Source organism: Anopheles bellator, chromosome 1 (assembly GCF_943735745.2).
Source record: "Anopheles bellator chromosome 1, idAnoBellAS_SP24_06.2, whole genome shotgun sequence".
In the NCBI taxonomy this organism is placed as follows: domain Eukaryota; kingdom Metazoa; phylum Arthropoda; class Insecta; order Diptera; family Culicidae; genus Anopheles; species Anopheles bellator.
Window position 1 is genome coordinate 43,302,152 of NC_071285.1, and position 14,514 is coordinate 43,316,665.

At 50.4% G+C, this 14,514-nt stretch overlaps 5 protein-coding genes across 6 annotated transcripts; 3 read left to right on the forward strand and 2 right to left on the reverse strand.

Annotated features, from left to right (window-relative positions):
* The first annotated feature begins 1,237 nt into the window (after window positions 1–1,237).
* Window positions 1,238–6,853, forward strand: LOC131205461 (C-type lectin 37Db-like). The gene is made up of 4 exons (XM_058197566.1): window positions 1,238–1,540; window positions 5,688–5,788; window positions 5,845–5,953; window positions 6,023–6,853. Exons 1-4 carry the CDS (start codon window positions 1,399–1,401, stop codon window positions 6,262–6,264), a joined length of 594 nt encoding a protein of 197 aa, XP_058053549.1. The 5' UTR covers window positions 1,238–1,398; the 3' UTR covers window positions 6,265–6,853.
* A 217-nt stretch (window positions 6,854–7,070) lies between these two features.
* Window positions 7,071–7,906, forward strand: LOC131206089 (CD209 antigen-like). The gene is made up of 3 exons (XM_058198483.1): window positions 7,071–7,257; window positions 7,312–7,388; window positions 7,461–7,906. Exons 1-3 carry the CDS (start codon window positions 7,143–7,145, stop codon window positions 7,830–7,832), a joined length of 564 nt encoding a protein of 187 aa, XP_058054466.1. The 5' UTR covers window positions 7,071–7,142; the 3' UTR covers window positions 7,833–7,906.
* Window positions 7,485–8,622, reverse strand: LOC131206090 (snaclec coagulation factor IX/factor X-binding protein subunit B-like). Its single transcript, XM_058198484.1, has 3 exons — window positions 8,435–8,622; window positions 8,282–8,361; window positions 7,485–8,206 (listed from the first exon to the last, which is right to left on the reverse strand). The coding sequence occupies exons 1-3, from the start codon at window positions 8,517–8,519 to the stop codon at window positions 7,874–7,876; spliced, it is 498 nt and encodes a 165-aa protein (XP_058054467.1). The 5' UTR covers window positions 8,520–8,622; the 3' UTR covers window positions 7,485–7,873.
* An 872-nt stretch (window positions 8,623–9,494) lies between these two features.
* On the forward strand, window positions 9,495–11,630 carry LOC131212107 (brahma-associated protein of 60 kDa-like). 2 transcript variants are annotated; one of them, XM_058205852.1, is made up of 3 exons: window positions 9,495–9,652; window positions 9,717–9,898; window positions 9,964–11,630. In XM_058205852.1, the coding sequence occupies exons 1-3, from the start codon at window positions 9,524–9,526 to the stop codon at window positions 11,183–11,185; spliced, it is 1,533 nt and encodes a 510-aa protein (XP_058061835.1). In that variant the 5' UTR covers window positions 9,495–9,523; the 3' UTR covers window positions 11,186–11,630. The 2 variants fall into 2 exon arrangements, with proteins under 2 accessions (XP_058061835.1, XP_058061844.1); XM_058205861.1 differs by having other exon boundaries at window positions 9,988–11,630.
* A 665-nt stretch (window positions 11,631–12,295) lies between these two features.
* LOC131205243 (nardilysin-like) lies at window positions 12,296–13,032 on the reverse strand. Its single transcript, XM_058197259.1, has 2 exons — window positions 12,927–13,032; window positions 12,296–12,845 (listed from the first exon to the last, which is right to left on the reverse strand). The coding sequence occupies exons 1-2, from the start codon at window positions 12,942–12,944 to the stop codon at window positions 12,369–12,371; spliced, it is 495 nt and encodes a 164-aa protein (XP_058053242.1). The 5' UTR covers window positions 12,945–13,032; the 3' UTR covers window positions 12,296–12,368.
* Window positions 13,033–14,514: the final 1,482 nt, after the last annotated feature.

The following is a 14,514-nucleotide window of genomic DNA, read 5'->3' on the forward strand; positions in this document are numbered from 1 at the left end:
GCCATGGGGACAGTCGCGTGTGGAACAGTCTTGCGAAAGCCGGCCGACTCTGAAATGTTCCGACCAGAATCGAACCGGACTATGGAGCACAAACATTCACCGGGTAATCAGGACACCTAGGTCGCGGGTGACCCTCGCGAAGTCGATCGACACCTCAACCTCACTCAACACGACTTTCGCAGCTGCCGCTTACCATGCTGTTTGTATTACTCACAACCTTCAGTGATTTATGGTTAATGTCAATATGTCGCGAATGGCGTGTGTCATGTTTTTGGCGAACGCAGGTGCCACCGGGTTTCGGGTGCTGCGGAAACATGAGTCCCACCCGGTGTCCTTCGCGTGCGTGATAATGCTTTGCGTAACGTGCCCAAGCACACGGATGGCACGCAAATAGAGGGTTCCCCGGTCATGTTACACCCGTGTTCCGTTCCGAACGGCGGACGTTCATGGTGACGATGTTGCTGCCGTTGACGATGATGATGATGTAAAAATCTCTCCAACCAAAGCGAGCGAGAGTGTTTGTGTTACGTTTTCTTTCTCCTTTTTGGTGACCGCCGTAGCAGCAGCAGCAGCGGGATGCCTCTAAAAACCGAAAGTAGTCTCAGAGCGCCGGGCCTCAGTGGTAGAGCAGGTTCATCACGAAAACCGGTCAGACGATGGTCCAAAATCGCGGACCGCACCGCCACCGCCGCAGTGCGAGACACCGAGATGGCACCCGGGCAACCGAGCAGAGAGATGACCGGCACTAGAACCGGCCACCGGAGTGGCGAAAGAACTGCATTCCGCACCCCGATGGTTGTGTTTCGTACTTTTTATGTCCCGTTTCTTCCGCTGGGTTGCCAACCATCCTCGCCAAATCCGGGGTGCGTGCCTTCCAAGGCCGCACGGCCAAACCCTGGCCGAAGTATTAACATAACGCGAGCGAGTCCTGCGTCCAGTTCGTGCGTAGTCCAGCGCATCGCTAGCCGCGCACGGTCGTTTCAAACGAAAGACTTCGTTTACCAAGCGACGAACCCCCGCCGCGACGAACGAATCGGTTGCATCGTTTTGTTTACGTTCCGGGCGCGGCGGTGGGGAGACCTCTTGGGTGCTCTCTCCCTCTCTCTCTCTCTCCTGCGCTTGTTGCCTTTTGGCGGGGAGACGGTCTCCCCTGCAGGTGATCGTCGGGTCGGATCGGGTGCGATCGCCGCCCGGGCCCCGTGAGTCGCTGCCACGGTTAGTCGCGGTTTAGCAGTCATCGGCCACACAAATCCACACGGTGCAGTGCGTCAGTGCGTGCGTGCGTCCCTCTGTCTGTCTGTTCGGCGGTGCACGTGTCGGGAGTTTGGTGTGTGGACGACGTGAAAGCGAAAGTTTTGTTTTCTGATTTTTTTTCGGGAGTTCGTCAAAACAGCAAGCATGTCGCTACGGTCGCTACATCCTCGCGACGTCCGGTGGCATCGGTCGGGCTTCCTCGTCCTGGCGTCCGTGCTGGTGGTGCTGCTGAGTGAAAGTGTGATCCAGTGTGCCACACCGAAGGCGATCGCTGGCAGCTCCCACGGTACCCGTAATAACCGATCCTCGCATCCTCCTATGAACTTGGGCGCACTTCCGCTTTGATCGCTTGAAACGCTTGCGTGTGTGTCGGTGCGTTTTGGTCAAGAGACATCTCTGTGTGACATCATAGCGTTCGAAGCGCTTCCTAACGATCGATCGATTAGCATAGTTACGTCGGCATTGAGCCCTTCGGTAGTGCCGAAGAATCTGAAGCGCTTCCCCGAAACCGAAATCCGGTCCCCAGCGGGGGGCAAGGGGACGGATAACGTTACCGCGTGATCTCGTGGTTAGCGGGATCAATGTTGTATCACACAGAAACACATGTCCTTTCGTAACGCACAAATGACCTTAATTAGACCGAAACGCGCGAAACCCGATCGCGAACGGGGCGTGCGTGATTTCAGGTGTGCTCTGCGCTCGGAAAAGCGCCCCTTGAGAGGCTTCGGTGGGCCGCCGTGTGAGTGGCGAGTGTACGGGGTGGAAAACGTGCCACGCCACGGCACGGTTCGTGCCCCGTAAGGTGTCGCAAGCTTCCGGCCGGGTCGCTTGGATTAGCCAAGCGTTAACGCCACTCGTTGGCCCGTTTTCGGCTTCGGGAAAATGGTGCTTTTCTCCGTGTCGATTCGAAGCACACGGAAGCCGTGCGGTCGTTCTTGGGGGTTTCTCCCACACGTTGAGTAAAACAAACCCGGGGCGGAAAAATCGACTACCAAGACGCCCATTCGAAAGAATGGGCTCATTATGTCTGGCGAGCACGAGCGTACAGTGCGATTGGAAGTTATTATTTTGGGGAGCATACAAAACATACGTCACTTCAGACGTTAAAATGGGGAAAATTACATAAATCGGACATGTTTTGGTTATGTGAAAAGACGTGACAGATAGCTCGTAACCGTTTACAAACGTAACATGGTATGATTAGTTTTACAAAACAATGTATAGGAAATTTAAACATTGATTAGTAACTCCAATTAGTAGCTTCCAATAAATCTCACCGGAAGCTGTTTCGCACTATGGCGATGGCGAGTTTTATTGCACTTCAATCATGCTCGTAATTTTATTTTGATTTTATCATAGGACTTCTAATTCAATTTAATTCTTTCGATTCGAGTGTTTCTCGCACTAATCCTTCAAAGACAAAGGCTCTAACTTCCACATGAGGATGTGTGTTGGAAAACTATGTTTACGTGACTCCGTGGGATCTCAAGCCACCATGTGACCATCAAATAGTTTTACCTTGGAAAGTCCATCTTCGATCCTCGAATTCTTGCCACCTTTCGAATGAACCTCCGACTGGTCGGAGAACGAACTAGCGGATTCACCCTACGGTGGTGCCTCTGGTGCTCACTCGGTTCCACTTTGGGCGGGCTGTGGCTCCAATCAATCAACTTCATCAGGCGGTGATAGATGGAGCCGCATACCGATCATGCAAATATTTCCAAATCCAAAAAAAGGACCCGGCGATCGTATCGCAAACTGTCTGCCGGAGTGCTGAAGTGCTGAAACACAAAACCTAGCCTTTAGACGCGCCTCGGCGGCTCCATTTAACGCACTCGCACTGACGCCGATTGCTTCATGGGCGCTCGATCATAAAAATAATGATCGGCTCCGAACGCACGTGGTCCGTATGCTGCTGGCGCAAGGCAAGGAGATCGGGGTGCGAGGGTGCCGCATTCTGTTGGCCACTTTTAATGGGGCGAAAGAAACAACACAAACATAGCGGCGCGATGCGGAAAAGCCTAGAAGTGGGTCCCGCCAGTTCAATTGTTTCGCAACGCCGAACGCAATGCGGTTGTCCGCATTGAATGGGCCACAGTTTGACAGTGATCGACAATTGTGATCGTCGCCGTAACTGGTGCTATGGCCACCTGCACTACCAGCATCTGCGAAGTCGTTGGAATCCCGAGGCCGGTGAAGAAAAAGCAGCCGATGGACCGAGATGGTTGGCCTTTTACAGCGATCCTGGCACGTGGTGCCTGCGTACCCTGACAGATGTCATGTGACTTCAATGACATTTGGATCGTTCGATCCAAAGCTGGACATAAAACAGAAGCACCGCAGGCTCCGGTCAAGGAAGATCTTCTTCCGAGCATAAGGAAGGGAATTCGAGTTCGGCCTTAAGGGGGGCCTTTTGTAGCCGAAATCAATGCTGTCGTCGCGGGGGGTCATACCGTACCCTGCGGCAAGGCTATTCGAGGCTGATCAAACCGGACATCGCGCGAGGGTCACCAACAGTCCCCGAGATGTCGGACCAAAGGTTTACGGAAAACCGAAACACTATCGGCATTGGGACCTTTTCTCGATTGGGATCGGTTCTCGGATGGGTCGCGTCGTGCGAAACGCACCGAGCCCTGGATTAGCCATGATACTAATCGTTTCCTCTCCGGCACATTAAATCGTTCCTCGATGACTACCTTTTTGGGTCTGCCGGATTGGAAGAGATTTGCCTGATTGAGATGGCCGCGTAAGCGTTACCACATCAGCTAGCGGTCTTGATTGAATGTTGCCCTTTTACGATTCGGAAATGTGAAAAATTCCTCACAAGATTAATGGAGACGCAAGATCCTCGCGGCCAAGACGAACATCATCATCGTGATTGTCCTCGGACGCATTTGGCACCGCCACATTCGCCACATGTGTCAATATTTTGGGGAAGGGGTTTTGGGATCTTTTTTGGAAGAAGAGCCGAAGCCCGAAGATCGGCACCGGCGCTCACGAATAATGCAAATGTCAAGGCGTAACCACGCAATTAATCTCACATCACCCCGGCTGGCCGGCGGCTTTCGACTGGCGACTGGGGCTCTGCTTCTCAGCAAAGAGTCACTTTTTTTCCGGTGGCCTTCGGGACGCCCTAGCATCATCATCTTCCCCAAAAAGCGGCCCGCAGAGCCACCTTCGCGCGATGGGATGTCAAAATTGAATTATCTCCCCCCGCCGGGGCAGTGACGGTGATGGCAATTACGCAATGGGCGCGAAGTATTCCGGTCCGGTACGGTGGCCACTTTCAGGTTCCATTACATAAACGGTGTGCCGAACACGTACCACTTCGCACGGGCAGTATGTGACAATATTTGGGGTCTCCGGGCTGGTAAGCCGTTCGATGAGATCTTGAACGTCGTTCAGAATTCGGAATGCTTCGACTGTCCAGAAGTGATGAAGCCCCGAGATTCCTACGGCAGTCCTTTCACTTGAGGCGCGTTTACCGGAGGCCTTCCTTGTCGTATGTCTCGGGGGTCTCTTGCTATCAATCTTACCTCCGGCCGGTATTCTACGGGTCGGGTCTTGCCACTCTTGGAGGAATTTAATTAATGCGAGGAAGATTCCGCCGTTGGAGCTCGGAGCTGACCAGCGGCCAGTGGCGCGCTCGGCGCGACCTTAACCTTAATGCACCTGTCGGATAGGTTCTTCGTTTCTTCTTCTCTTTCTGCGTGGTTAGCTGCAGCTGATTGCGATTCGTGCGGCCATCGATCATTGTGGACCCGAGAGCGGTTAGCGCGTTGGACGCACTCCCCGCAAGTGACGCGGTGCCGAAAGTGAAACCAAATCGAATGGAGGGTTTCTGTGCTTGCGACACCTTCCCGATGGTCACAACAGCACAATCGGAATGCTCTATTCAAATGATCCGGTTTGTCTATGACAGTTTGAAGTTTGTTCGTTTTTTGCAAACGGGGTCGGATTCCGTAACACAACTGCCACGCGTTCGGCAAATGGTCAAAGATGGAAATAAAATTTAATTCGTCCGCTACTGGTTATCGTGAATTTTCATACGAATCTCCAGGGAGAGCTTCAAGCTGGAGCGCTATAATTAGTGAATCGCGGGGAGTTATAATTAGGCATTCGGGTGCGAAAAAGCTGCAGAAGCTTAATGCTAAAGCACCGCCAGATTGAGTTATCAAAGCCGACCCGTCCATCCTTTTCCGGGGACTCCAATTTGCATTTTAAGTGAAATTCTCCAGATAACAGATAATTGTTATGGGCTAAGATAATTGTTATGGGCTAATGGGCGCTACTTTCCGTTTGAGTCGAAAGCTTCAATTTTAATAGGTTGAAAACAGCTCAGCAAATAACCAGCGGTGCTAATGTGGTGGCTTACTTTTAAATGAATGTTCCAATATTCGTGCTAGTTCTCAACCGACGACTTTTCGTTCCAGATTGCCCCAACTGTGTGGAAGAGTCCGCAGCACCACCACGGTGGACGATGCCCCTACTGAAACTCGGCGAGAAGCGCTACTATTTGAGCATTTTCTTTAAGGTAAGCATGACACCGGAATCCTCGCTGATCTTTTCTAACGCATGCCCCGGTTACAGGCCAACTGGTTCAAAGCCCTTCAGTACTGTCGCTTCCACGGTATGCAGCTGGCCAGCATACAGTCGCAGGAGGAAAACGATCGACTGGAGAAATACGTTAAGGATTACGGTAAGTTCCGACTGGGTGTGCCTCTCAAATAGCCCGCGCCGGTAACTGTGTCTCGGGCGCGACTTGCAGGACTAGCCACGGAACACTTCTGGACCTCCGGTACCGATCTGGCCGAGGAGGGTAACTTCTTCTGGATCTCCAACGGTCGGCCACTGTCGTTCACAAACTGGAACGCCGGCGAACCGAACAACTTCCGATACGAGAACGGCGAGGAGGAACACTGTCTGGAGCTGTGGAACCGCGATGGCAAGGGACTCAAATGGAACGACACGCCGTGCAGCTTCGAGACGTACTTCATCTGCGAAGTCTAAGGTCTGCCTGTTTGGGGTCTGTTTTCCCGGACACTCTGTCATCTTCGCCGTTTCTCCTGCTGTCCCGCATGCATCGAAGTCCGAACGCCAAAACAAAGACAAAACCCATCTTCGGGTCTACGGAAAACAACAACAAGTGTTCACCGGAAGGCACCGGAAGTCCAACGCCAGCGTCGGTCCACCGTTTACGCGATGCGTGTGTCGTCAGGTGATTTGACTCTACTGCCACCAACGTCACCGCGGAGATCGACCTCTAACTCTATCGTGTAGTATTTATATAGTTAATACGCAATCGACGCAATCATCAACAAATAACGGCCGTCCGGCGGGCGTGGAACGAATAGTGATCTAAGTTTAAACACTCTGTCTCTTCGCTTCACCCGAACGGGAGGCAATTCCTCTTCTAGAGGCATCCTTGTTCCGGTAGCATCCTGTTCTGCTTTCGTTACCGTCCTCTCGGTTGGCGGAATGCACCTCTTTTCCTCCTGCATTCGTCTCGTTTGTGTTCGTTTTCTGTGTAAGTGTCTTTTATTTGTAAATAAGGTTTCGCATTACTGGCCAGAAATGTGTAGTTAAATAAATATGTCATATTTACCAAAAAAAAGAGGAGCTGCTTATGTTTCTTAATTAAACGAGCAAAGTTCTGTAATACCCTTTTATTAGAGATTACAATTCCTATCTCCGTTCGATGGAAAAGTAAAATTAAACGATCGAACTAAACGAATCCTTATCAGCTCGTGCCCGACGGATCGTTGAGGGTCATCGAGCGAGTTCGATTGCTTCTACGAGGAATCCCCAGACTGTTGAACTGAACATTCATTTGCTCTCGACAGTTGCACCGCTCGCAATCCCGGGCAGTTCTCGTGTAAAAAGGTGAAATGGCACACACAACGTACGTCCTCACCGTTGCACTTTTATGTTTGACTCCGGCCGTATTAGGACAGCACCCGAGGGATCCTCCAGGAAGTATCTCCGGTGATCGTAATGTCGATGGCAAGTAGACGAACCGGTGGCTATTGCGCCTTACTCATCATTGTCACTCTGCAGATATCCTTTGGAGGAACAAGTGTTGGTGTCCGTGTAAACCTAGCGCCCAGAAGGAATACTACATCCCTACTTTACAAGTAAGTGCAGTTAGCGGTGATCGCGTCGTTAACCCGCTGTCAAACGATCTGATGAACGTACTGTGATTGTAGAAATCGGATTGGTTTGGAGCGGTGTCCTACTGTGCCAACGTCGGCATGGAGATTGCTGAGGTGCTGAACCTGGCCGAGCTGGACGCGTTACGCGAGACGATCAACGAAGAGGAGCAGGATCCGGAGGAGGAATTCTACTGGATCGGAGCGAACGATCTCGGTAACCAGACTGTGTACCGCTGGGCGCTCACCGGCCGCCCAGTTGAACCCGAAGTCACCAACTGGGACAAAGGTGAACCGAACAACGTACGCGAATCGGACAACTCTCCGATGGAGCACTGCGCTGCCGTCAACAAGGAAACTCAAAAGTGGATCGATTTTCAGTGCAGCGTCACTAAGAAGTTCGCCTGCCAACGGTTCCGGGTCGATTAAACCGAGCCTGGGTGCTCCGAGCGCAGAACTTCCATTTATTGCTAGTATTCACAAATAAACAGTTTTTCTCCCTCGCCGCAAGCCTCGCTCTTCCATTTCATGGTGCTGCCATCCAAATAGACGCAGAAAGGTGCTGTGTGACTCGGTTCATTGAAGGCCCACGCATTAAAGGTAACTTCAATTCCACTGAGACCCCACTGCATCGCACGATCCTTGCTCAGATTGTTAGCGCCAATCCAATACTTTGCGGAGCGCGTGATGCGATAGTTTTGCGCTAGATACTGCTGGAGTCTTGAGTTTTGCAGGTTGTCCTTAACACTGGCAATCGACATTCCGATAGCATTACAGTAGGAAACTGCATCGAACCAGTTCAACTAGAGCAAACAGAAAGAAAGAAGAGTGACATAAATAATCCGCTGGGCGGCAAAAGGCAATAATAGGCAATTTACCATTTTGTTGGAAATGAAATACTGCTTGCCTCCAGCTGGGTTTCCGCAGGGACAGATGCACTGATTTTGTCGTAAAAGCTCTGACAGAATAAAAAACAAGATTAGGCTCCAGAGGTAGCCACTTGGTAGTCCCATTCGACTACTGAAACCTACCAAGCGCAGTTCCTTGGCATTGCACAGAGGGCATGCAGCAGAGCCAGGCAACAAGTACCACTGCAACGCGAATAGATTGATTCATCCTGCAATAGAATTGTATACTGTTTTTTTTTGGTACGAAACAATAGAACGCGTTTGTCCCACAAGCCTGTTGTCCGACGACTAAGTTTGAGACGACTGGCGAGACGTGCGAAATAAAAAAATTAATCACATCATCTCAGGAAATACCACCGTTTGTGGTAGGGCGTTCACTGATTACACTCGATCTTCCTAGAGGCGATCGAGAATAATCTGCATCTTTTAAAAAACAAGAGAGCACAGTGAGAAAGAGAGAGAATATGCAAAGGCAATCATTGGCTGGAAACCACTCCGAAATCGTGAAGATTTTAACCCATTCTCAACCTCGAACCCCGGCACACCTCCGATGGCTGGGATATTTTATTTAATGCCGAATGTGAAAAACGAAATCAGAAATTCTAACAAAAACAACGAAACAGTAAATCAACATTTAAGAGTTTCCTGAAACATAGTCACTCGCAATTTTTTACATAAATATATGCTTTCCCACAAAACATATTTCGATCAGAAATCCTCATCTTTTCGCTAACGCAACGCAAAGTATTTTTTTCATTAAAGTAACAGTAAGGCTATCCAGCATGAAACATAAACGGCTGATTCAAATTTTTTCCAGCATTTCTTCCTTTCATCTAGTATAAATTGGTATAAGTACGAGAGCAACATTTGGGAAGATGGAATGGATTGAATTTGCCATATTTTCTTGCATAAGCAGCGTTTTGTGGTAGTATTGGTGGTTGCAATTCCAAGAAAAGAAAAAAGAAGAAAATTTAAACTAATTATTTTACCCATTTATTGAAAAAAGTTGAACTAAAAATGCATCTGGCTGCGTGCTTTGGCAACGTTTTGCTGCATCGGTTGGCAACACGGTTTTGCTGCATCGGCGCGCGTCTGGTTCGCGTCAAAATGCAATAAATTTTAGTTTGGGTACATTTGTGGCTTGTGGTGAGTTGTTTTTACAGTTTTGCAGCCACAGATCGGTCTCGTTCCACGGATAGCCGCGTTGCCATCATGTCGCAACGGTTCCCGGCGGCCAACGCCAACTCGGTGGCAGGCCCGCAACGCTATCCAGCGTCTCCGGGGCAAACGAATCAGCCCCCGCCAGTGATGCGTCCGTACGGACCGGGTAACAATTTCCCAGTAAGTAGCGCCCAAGCCTCATCGATATCTAGGCCGCGGCCTAACGCACTAAACCCGTTCGCAGCCCCGTGGGTACACTCCGCCGCCGCAGATGGGAGGCGGATCCTCGGGCCAGAACCAGCATCAGCGACCGATGCAACCCACGTTCCAGGGTGGCAACATGCGCGGCTCCCCAATGTCTGGCGCTACCGGTGGCAAGCGAAGCGCCGAAAGCCGCTCATCGATGAACCCGGCACAGCAGAAGAAGTAAGTTGCCCGAACCCGACCGAGTAATCAGCCTTTGACGGATCTCTTATTGCTGTAACTGTAAGGTGTGTTGGCCCCGCTGCTTTTAGTGACTATTCGGCGAAGAAGAAGAAAAAGTTGGCCGATAAAATCTTGCCCCAGAAGGTGCGCGACCTAGTGCCGGAATCGCAGGCCTACATGGACCTGCTGGCGTTCGAGAGAAAGCTGGATGCGACAATCATGCGCAAGCGGCTCGACATTCAGGAAGCGCTGAAGCGCCCGATGAAGCAGAAGCGCAAGCTGCGCATCTTCATCTCGAACACGTTCTACCCGAGCAAGGACGGTATCGAGGGTGACACGAACGCGGACGGTTCGGTGGCCTCGTGGGAGCTCCGCGTCGAGGGCCGCCTGCTCGAGGACAACAAGTCCGATCCGGCGAAGATCAAGCGCAAGTTTTCCAGCTTCTTCAAGTCGCTCGTCATCGAGCTCGACAAGGATCTTTACGGGCCGGACAATCATCTGGTCGAGTGGCACCGTACGCACTCGACGCAGGAGACGGATGGGTTTCAGGTGAAGCGTCCAGGCGATCGGAACGTGCGCTGCACCATCCTGCTGTTGCTCGATTATCAGCCGTTGCAGTTTAAGCTCGATTCGCGCTTGGCCCGACTGCTTGGAGTGCACACGCAGACGCGCCCTGTCATCATCTCCGCGCTGTGGCAGTACATCAAGACGCACAAGCTGCAGGATGCGCACGAGCGCGAGTACGTTGCGTGTGACAAGTACTTGGAGCAGATCTTTGGCTGCCCGCGTATGAAGTTTGCCGAAATACCGCAACGGTTGAACCCGCTGCTGCACCCGCCCGATCCGATCGTCATCAATCACGTGATTACGGTCGAGGGGGGCATGGAGAACAAGCAGACTGCCTGTTACGATATCGACGTCGAGGTGGACGACACGCTGAAGAATCAGATGAACACGTTCCTGCTGAGCACTGCCAGCCAGCAAGAGATACAGACGCTCGACAGCAAGATCCACGATACGGTCGAAACGATCAACCAGCTCAAGACGAACCGGGAGTTTTTCCTCAGCTTCGCTAAGGACCCGCAAACGTTCATCCACAAGTGGATCGTGTCGCAAACGCGCGACCTCAAATCGATGACCGACATTGTCGGCAATCCGGAGGAGGAACGGCGGGCCGAGTTCTACTACCAGCCGTGGACACAGGAAGCCGTCTCGCGCTACTTCTTCACTAAGGTCAATCAGAAGCGTGCCGAGCTCGAGCAGGCCCTCGGCATTCGGAACGCCTAGACCGGTGTGTTGGATGAACGGACGGGACCTTCCCACTGAGAGTTTGTCCTTTTTTTATTCCGCTTTCTGCTACCTAGCACCCCATTGGCTAGCTGTAGGATTTTTGTACTCCACTTCTGCATACTATAGTATTTCTACGATACATTAAACTATTATAAGTAACCGACCCAACACACGACTCTGTCTCTGACGGACACTGTAATCGAATAAAATTATGACGACTAAACCCGAGGAGTTAAATGACGTGTTTCTGAAAGAGTTCCAGGCGAATGTTGGGTACTACTAAATGAATCCCGGTTCGATGTTGGTGCATTCTGCAACCCTATGAAACGGTGCATGAAGAGATTCAAACGGTTGCATAAAAAATTAAATTGTAAATCCAAAATCCTTTTTCGAGAATGGCTGAACAAAAGCATTTATGCAAAAATCATAAAAATTGTATCGAAATGGCAATAAACGTATAATAAACAGATAAATTATTAATCGCTCAAACAATTCTACTCACACAACCATATACCGTTCTGGTTTTGAATACTGTGGTTTCCGGTTGGAGACCTTTTACCCCCGTGGAGACGCCTGGTGTACGATGGAACAGTAAACGTAAAGAAAAGTTAACGCTCTTATCTAACCTTGTACCGATAAGATAACCACCATCGATTGTCTATCATTTTGATCGAACAACAAGAGATAGGAACCCCTCCATTCAACTCGTCTATCACCCTATTGAATATTGAATATTGAACCCTATTGATATCTTTCAACCTCAACCGGTACTGATCCGCCAGTTCTTGTAAAACGCTTGCACTCAGTTTTGAAAATCAGACCTCCATACAGAACCAACAACATCCAACAGATTGTTGTGGAAACGTGCACGTGTCCACCGGCAAACACAACCTGCATGGATAGCGCCATTGCGCGACCAATCGCGGGTGAAATTCACAGTTGATCGTGATTTTCACAAGCCAACGAAAACAATCGCATCAACATGCTACGCTAAGCGACCTGAACTGTGAACAAAAAAGAACCCAGGAGAACAAATTCTCTCACTTTGTACAAACACACGATAGAAACTATTTTTATTACTATATCCGCGGGCCGTTGTTAGTCCGCGTTTTGCGATGCGCAGTAAGATGAATAATTTACAGATGACGGCGATAGAGATGGATACGACATTTGCAAGCGATTATGGTCGAGGAGGAGCGAAATTGGTACTTCCATCCGCGGCCGTTCGCACCCGGCGCCGTTCGGTGTACTGAGACTTGTAGCGGAACACCGGCCGGAAGAGATGCGTTTCGGCTGCTTCTAAGTCGGAGGCGCCGGCCTCGGGATCATCTACATCCAAGGCTCCAATTTCGTGCACCTCTCGTTTATGGCGATGTTCGTCGTCGTGGTACGGTTCCTCCTGTGATGAGTCCTCGTGGCAACATTCCTCGTCACTGTCACCATCGTCACCATCGTCGTCGTCGTCCTCCGCTTCTTCACAACAGTCGAGAAGATCCGCTTCATCGTCGTGATGGTGGTGACCCGGCAAAGACCGCTGGTATCGTCGGCGATCCTCGAGCATCTCGTTGATACTGTCCTGGTCCCACAAGTCCATGCAATCGATCGCGTAGCTGTTGCAGGTAGCCCCAAACACAATCAACACCACCAAAACGTTCAACTAGAAGAGGGCATAAGAGATTATTAAAGTCCTTATTTCGTTTGCACTTGACATGGATTGCACAAAGTTTCCGGACCTTACCTTGCTCATTTTCTGCATACAAAGTTGTGTCAAGGCGGGCAGGCCGAAGATCTTCACACTTCAAGCGTACTGGACCAGGTTTCACACTCAACTGCTAGTGATCGATCGAGCAACGACACCATTTATATGGCCACTCCGCCTACCATATGGCTTAGTCACACACATCTCGGACCGACCATCTATCTTGGACCGGTGGTGGCACGCGGCAGCAACACAAATTACCGATGCAAGCACCAGTGACGTAGAAGTACAGAGGAATGGCACATGGGTAAAAATGTAGCGCGCTCAACTCCGGCAGCTATTCTCTGGAGCGACGCAAATCTGTCGGCAAACAGCGCACCCGTCCCCAAAACCAACCAACGAACGCCACCCTGTAACGAGCGATGCCAAGGTGTGATCACGGAACTGCCTGGAACTGGTTCTTGGTCGAAGATGGTCGACGAAGCCACGAGCTTGCTGCTGTCGTCATAACCATGGTGAGATCGGGCATAGGTCAGTTTCATTAGCGTTCGGCTTATCGACCTGGCATTTCTGAGGACAATATTTGCCAACAATCGTTTATCTTCTTCGCGCCAGGATTGTGTTGAAGTGATTGAGATATTCGTCGAAATTGAATTATCATGCGACTGCGACTGGTCACAGGGATACAGATTGTTACGCTAGTGACACGATTGTATGAAATTCACGTGAATTCGGTGTGCGGTATGCAATTCGTTTGCCCAAAAGATGTTTAGAGCGTTGGCGGACTCCCTAATTTCAGGAGCAATAAAAATCTTTTAATAACTCATTTGTCCTTCACGTGAAGCGTCACCAGTAAATGCGAAGTGAAATTGTACGATTTTCACCGTCATTTAGTTCCTATTCCTATTCCATCATCGTACCAATGTTACTTGCGGTCAATGCCTCTGAATGCATTTGAGTCGTTTCGGAAGTCATCTATCGATACATAACGAGATCCGGGATTCCCTTTGATGATGTTAACCACACCATCGTAGGCGCGAATGACGGTAATACCTCGTGAGGAAAGGTTGAAAAAATGTATGGATCGAAACAAAGTGATTGAAAGTGCAAATAAATACACCATCCCAAATCGTTCGTGTTTGCCAAGCAACTGTTGAAGAAAGCAATTGGAGGCTGGAAACGAGGACTTGACGGCTACCACCATAGCCAGAGGGTTCCGGTTGGTCAGCTGTGGTTTACGACCAAAGAGCATTTTCTCGGAACTCTTGAAGAACTTTACCGTATTATTTTTAATTCCAAGAAAACGTTTCTACCTACTCGTGCATTTACACTCTAATGACACACCCAAACACGTATCACGTGCAGCTCCCTAGAACTGCTCTCTTAGCGGGAACGCGTCGTTCATAGAACGTGGTCTCCCGAAGATCCCTTCTCTAACTAGCGCTCGGTCAAGGGGCGCGCATGGCGCACAGAACACCCAACGATCTTGATGATTAATTCGCGGTACCACACTAAATGATTGGCCACGAGCGCCCACTGGCAGGCTGTATGCTTGGCACTCGGCCGGTCAAGCTTTGCACACGCCGCCGTTTGCTGGGTTTCCGCCGTTTGCAGCGAAACACGGGAG

What these genes read in the sequence shown, in the direction of transcription:
- LOC131205461 (XM_058197566.1), top strand. Translation starts at nt 1,399, where the DNA reads ATGTCGCTACGGTCGCTACATCCTCGCGACGTCCGGTGGCATCGGTCG. An exon ending in ATTTGAGCATTTTCTTTAAG is followed by an intron (nt 5,789 to 5,844) that starts GTAAGCATGACA and finishes CCCCGGTTACAG; the next exon opens with GCCAACTGGTTCAAAGCCCT. An exon ending in GAAATACGTTAAGGATTACG is followed by an intron (nt 5,954 to 6,022) that starts GTAAGTTCCGAC and finishes CGCGACTTGCAG; the next exon opens with GACTAGCCACGGAACACTTC.
- LOC131206089 (XM_058198483.1), top strand. Translation starts at nt 7,143, where the DNA reads ATGGCACACACAACGTACGTCCTCACCGTTGCACTTTTATGTTTGACT. An exon ending in CGGTGATCGTAATGTCGATG is followed by an intron (nt 7,258 to 7,311) that starts GCAAGTAGACGA and finishes GTCACTCTGCAG; the next exon opens with ATATCCTTTGGAGGAACAAG. An exon ending in ACTACATCCCTACTTTACAA is followed by an intron (nt 7,389 to 7,460) that starts GTAAGTGCAGTT and finishes CTGTGATTGTAG; the next exon opens with AAATCGGATTGGTTTGGAGC.
- LOC131206090 (XM_058198484.1), bottom strand. Translation starts at nt 8,519, where the DNA reads ATGAATCAATCTATTCGCGTTGCAGTGGTACTTGTTGCCTGGCTCTGC. An exon ending in ATGCCAAGGAACTGCGCTTG is followed by an intron (nt 8,362 to 8,434) that starts GTAGGTTTCAGT and finishes TTATTCTGTCAG; the next exon opens with AGCTTTTACGACAAAATCAG. An exon ending in ATTTCATTTCCAACAAAATG is followed by an intron (nt 8,207 to 8,281) that starts GTAAATTGCCTA and finishes TGTTTGCTCTAG; the next exon opens with TTGAACTGGTTCGATGCAGT.
- LOC131212107 (XM_058205852.1), top strand. Translation starts at nt 9,524, where the DNA reads ATGTCGCAACGGTTCCCGGCGGCCAACGCCAACTCGGTGGCAGGCCCG. An exon ending in GACCGGGTAACAATTTCCCA is followed by an intron (nt 9,653 to 9,716) that starts GTAAGTAGCGCC and finishes ACCCGTTCGCAG; the next exon opens with CCCCGTGGGTACACTCCGCC. An exon ending in AACCCGGCACAGCAGAAGAA is followed by an intron (nt 9,899 to 9,963) that starts GTAAGTTGCCCG and finishes TGTAACTGTAAG; the next exon opens with GTGTGTTGGCCCCGCTGCTT.